General features: G+C 35.9%; 1 protein-coding gene across 2 annotated transcripts in view; it reads left to right on the forward strand.

The window, feature by feature from the left end:
- The window catches only part of Ptpn4 (protein tyrosine phosphatase, non-receptor type 4), a 184,202-nt gene that overhangs the window by 158,201 nt on the left and 20,697 nt on the right, over positions 1-5,304 (forward strand). For both annotated transcript variants that reach the window (XM_005348266.3, XM_026779657.1), the window contains one exon: positions 3,611-3,746. In XM_005348266.3, the coding sequence (XP_005348323.1) occupies positions 3,611-3,746 (136 nt within the window). The remainder of the gene's footprint in view (positions 1-3,610; positions 3,747-5,304) is intronic.

The following is a 5,304-nucleotide window of genomic DNA, read 5'->3' on the forward strand; positions in this document are numbered from 1 at the left end:
GACGGAGGGGGGAGGACCTAGGACTTACCACAGGGCAGGGAACCCTGACTGCCTATTGGACTGGAGAGGGAGGGGGAGAGGAGTGGGGAGAGGGGGAGAAGGGTGGGAGGAGGTGGAAACTTGTTTTTTTTTTCTTTTCTCAATTAAAAAAAAAATTTAAAAAAAAAGATTCCTTGAAAAAACTTAGCTTTGAAAAACACTTTTAGCAAAATAATAGGATTTAAAAAAAGAGAAAAAAACATACACAATAGACATCTTTCATATTTACAAGTAACAAATTTGTCAACAAAGAATTCAGTTTATAATAGCTTTAATGAATAAAATACCTAAGACTAAACATAATGAAGGACATTAAAGACCTCTACAATAAAAAGTTTTAAATACTGAAAAAGTAATTGACTACACTGAAAGTCGAACAGACCTCCCATACTCTGGATTTCCAGAATAATTGTAAAAATGTCTGTGTTACTAAAAGTAACTTACAGACTGACTATAAGCCTTGTCAAAATTCTAGTGACATTCTCTACAGAACTGGAACAGACAATCCTAAAACTCACATGAAAGCACAAAAGACCCCAAATAGTGCTCTGCCCATCATAAGCACTGAGTATCGCAGTGCCTGATCTCAAACTATACTACATCGCTATAGTGAGAAAACTACTGGCATCAAATGGACGTGGAGACCAGTGAACTAGAATAATGGGCCCAGAAGTAAATGCATACAGTTCTACCATTTTACATGTGTTTAAAACATACTTTTTCTTTGGTAGCATAGGTCTCTTGTTAATAAAAAAAATATTCTTCAGCTCCAGCAGACAAAAAACAGTCTATTCTTATTCAAAATATCATATGAACAGCCTTGGTAGACTATTTTGAGGGACTCTAACTTCCCTCTGAAACTTCACAAGTCAGGCCTCCATCATCTTCATTGCTTTCAACATTTTTTTCTAAAAATTCATTAAGCTTCAAACACTTAATGACTTTTTCAGCTCAAGGCTTCAAATTCTCCACCTTTCTCCCATAAGGCATAAAAGCCACATAGTCAGGTCCACCACAGCAAGGCCTCACTCTTAGTACCAGCTTCTACTCTAGTTTGATTTTCCTCTTGCTATAATCAAAACACTACCCAAAGCAACTTGGGAAGGAAAGGATATTCTTTACCTTAGTAGCATATTTTTAATCATGGAGGGAAGTCAGGGCAAGACTCACAGCAGGAACCTAGTTGCAGAAACTGAAGAATGACCACAGTGGTTACTCCTTTAGGGCTATTGACTTGCTCACCTCCTTTTCTTATATAGCCTAGGTGCACCTGTCAAGGGCACTACCACAGTAGTCTGGACCCTCCCATATCAATCAGCAATTAAGACAATGTGCCCACCAACACATCCCTACAGGCTCTCGGTGGAGGGAGTTCCTCAATTGGTTTCTTCTTAGGAGACTCTAGTTCATGTTGCGTTGGTAAAAAGTGACCAACCACACATATATTGGAGAAAAGACAACCTACTCAATATATGGTACTGGACAACCTGGGTAGCCACTTTTAAAAGAATGGAACTAGATTCATATTTCTCACACTGCATAAATATCAGTTTAAAATGGATCAGAAACCTTAATATAAGACTTGAAAATCTGAAACTCGTAGAGTAAAACATGGGTCAAACACTCATAGCACAAGCAGAAACTCTCTAAAAAAGAGTACTAGCAATACTAATTATAAAATAATGGCAAGAATCAACAAATGGAACTGAATCAAAGTTAAAGTTCCTTCATGACAAAGGAAATAACCAGTGGTGTGAAGAGACAGTTTGCCAACTGGAGATGTCAGGAATAATACCTAGAAAGAACAATAACAAAATATCCACTCAGTAAACTAATAGTTCTCAAAAGAAGAAATACAAATAGAGCTGGAGAGATGGCCTAGAAGTTAAGAGCACTGGCTGATCTTCCGGAGGTCCTAAGTTCTTCTGGAGGTCCCGAGTTCAATTCCCAGCAACCACAAGGTAGCTCACAACAATCTGGAATGAAATCTGGTGCCCTCTTCTGGCCTGTAGGCATAAAAGGAGGCTGAATACTGTGTACACGATAAATGAATGAATAAATAAATAAATAAATACAAATAGCCAATGAACATGTGAAAAAAATGTTCAACATCCTTTAGTTACCAGAGAGATGAAAATTAAAACTAGATGACATTCCATCTCATTCCACTCAGAATGGCCATCATCAAGAATATAAATGATGGGGAGGATGGGGAGGATGGGGAGGAAGATGAACCCTTAGTCACTGCTACTGAGAGTATAAATTGCTCCAGCCTCTGTTGAAATCAGTATGTAGGTTCCCTGAATATGGAACTATCATATATATCACTGTTCAGTATATACTTGAAGCACTGATGCCAGGTCTACATACATCACAGAGATGCTTAAATGTTTGTACTTATTGCTACACTAATGACAATAGCCAAGGTATGGAACCAGCCTAGATGCCCAACAACAGGTGAATGAATGAGGAAATGTGCATATGGACAATGAATTCGGTGTAAAGAAGAATGAAAATGTCATTTATAACAAGGTTGATAGAACTACAGATTATTGTATTAAAGTAAGCCAGGTGCAGAAAGACAAATTTTGAGTATTTTTGCTGATATTTACTGAAAAAAAAAAGCATATGACAGGCAAATAAAAAGAAGAAGACTACAAGATTGAAAGAAAAGAAGGGAAGTGGGAGAGTTCATGGGAAAGCTAGAATGTTCTATTTGTTGTCATAGAGTATCTAGATTTAAATATACACATGTATTTAAATGTATACATATGACCTGAAAGCAAAGAAGACTGGTAGTGGAGGGAGATCTTTGTGGCGGGAAAAAGGGGGTAGTAGGAGGAGGTTAAATATGAGCAAAGTGTCATATCATACATGAAAAATGTCATGAAATCCATCATTTTTTATTCTACCTAATAAAAAAATTTAAGAGGCCAGTATCAGGGCTGGAGAGATGATGGCTCAGTGGTTAAAAGTACTTGTTTCCACAGAGGACCAGGATTCAGTAACCAGCACTCACATGGTGACTGACAACCATCTGTAACTCCCATCGATGAGGATGTTACCTTCTTCTGACCTGCAGGCAACAGGCACATGCACATGGTGCACTTACATATATGTAGCCAAAACATTTACATTCATAAAAATAAAATATTTCTTTAAAAAACAAATGAGATTCAGTGTCAAAAATGGCGAGATATTTGTGGTTTCTTTATAGTAGAGAAATCTTCAATAGCTACTATAGTTATGCTTATAGATTATGTATCCAGGAGGGTTTTTTTAATATCTCTGTGGTAAGTTCGATATAAATTAACTTTGTTTAAAACATTGACTTATATGTCATATAAAACATAATTGTCATTTATGTAATCGTTAATGTATTATTTTAGATCTACTTTGCATTTTAAAATGGTTTTAAAATATTTAACAGTTGACTTTCTTCCATGAAGTAAAACCTTAAAATGAAATTGTTTTTCTTTATTGTGATTTGGTACTTTGATATTTCTGCAGAAAAATTACAAGTTTAACAATTGTACCACTAAAACGTTGCACATCTCTCTCTCTTTTTTAGTGCTGGAATTGGAAGGACTGGGGTTCTTATTACTATGGAAACTGCCATGTGTCTCATTGAATGTAATCAGCCAATTTATCCGCTAGATATTGTAAGAACAATGAGAGATCAAAGAGCCATGATGATCCAGACACCTGTAAGCACTATATTTCATGTGTACATGTATCTCCTACACATGCTTGACCTACTTACCAATCTTCATTCTATATCTTTTCTTCTTACACACAGACAAACACACATATTTATGACAGAGTCCTACTATGTAACTCAGACCAACCTAGAACTCACTCTGTACCCCAGGCTAGGCTCCAACTTCTCAGCCTCCTGACAAGTATATGCCTTAAAGCCTACCTCTAAATTATACTTTCATATTTTTAATTCTTACTCAGAAATTATTATTCCATATTTTAATAGTCACCATCACTTGGTACTGTAAATAAAAATGCAGTGGAAAGCTGCCATATCCATCCTGTTATATATTAGGATAGCAATGCCTGCTTGCTTCCTAGTTCCATTTAATTGGAATACTTTTTTTTAACCTTTTACTTTAAGATGGTTATCTTTAAAGCTAAAGTGAGTTTTTTGTGGACAGTAAGGGATAGATTTTTGTGTCTTGATTGGAGAATTGTGGCCATAAAGCTGTTTTTGAAAGGTGTGTATTGATTGTAGTCATTGTATTTTATTTATTGATTTAGTTGTTTGTATTGTTAGTTGTACCAATAATTATAGCATCACAAGCTATACTTATTCCTTTCTTCAGAACTAAATATTGTTTCCAGTATTCTCTACAGGACTAGTTTGTTGGACACAATTTTTTTTTAAATATTTGTATCATGGAAAGTTTTTGTTTCTCTTTTAACTATATCTGACAGTTTTGCTGGGCACTTTAGTCTGAGCTAGCATTCATGGTCTTTAGAACTTGAGTATATTGTTGTAGCTTCTTGTAGCATGAATAATAAAAATTCAGAGAAAGAAATTGGGGTTCAAGCTGTAGATCAGAAAAACAAAGCAGCCAATCACTAGAGAGACCTTTTACCTTTACCAAATCTTCGACCGAAAGGACAAGATCCTATCTCCACAAATCTTCAGACTCTACACTCCACTGAGTTCCTGTCTCTTCCCCTTTATATTCCTCTCTCTAGCCAGCCATATTGCTCCTGTCTCTACCTTTCTAGTGCTGGGATTAAAGGTGTGAACCACCACTACCAGGATCAGTCTTGTGTAGCCCAGGATAGCCTTGAACTCACAGAGATCTGCCTACCTCTGTCTGTTTGGGGATTAAAGGTATGTGCCACCACTCTCTAGCCTGTATGGCTAGCTATTGTTCCTATCTTGAACTCTGATCTTTAGGCAAGCTTTATTTATTAAAACACAAAAAAGATACCACTATATTTCCCATCTTTTGTCTAAAATAAAGACAGTTATAACTAATATAAGCAAAACTGTATGCAATAAAAATATATACAATACAATATATAATAACAATAAAAATATATAATGTATACAGGCAATAACAGTATATAATGTATACAATAAGAATATATAATGTATACAGTGTAGACGTAAGTCACAAACGATGCCACAGCAGTTTGGAATTATGATTAATAGGGTACTATTTATTAAAAGGGGAAAAAACTTACAGATCACCGTCAGTCCTCTGTACAACCAGGAAAGGAGTCTAGTCGCCAGCCGAG

Source organism: Microtus ochrogaster, chromosome 6 (genome assembly GCF_000317375.1).
Source record: "Microtus ochrogaster isolate Prairie Vole_2 chromosome 6, MicOch1.0, whole genome shotgun sequence".
Lineage (NCBI taxonomy): Eukaryota > Metazoa > Chordata > Mammalia > Rodentia > Cricetidae > Microtus > Microtus ochrogaster.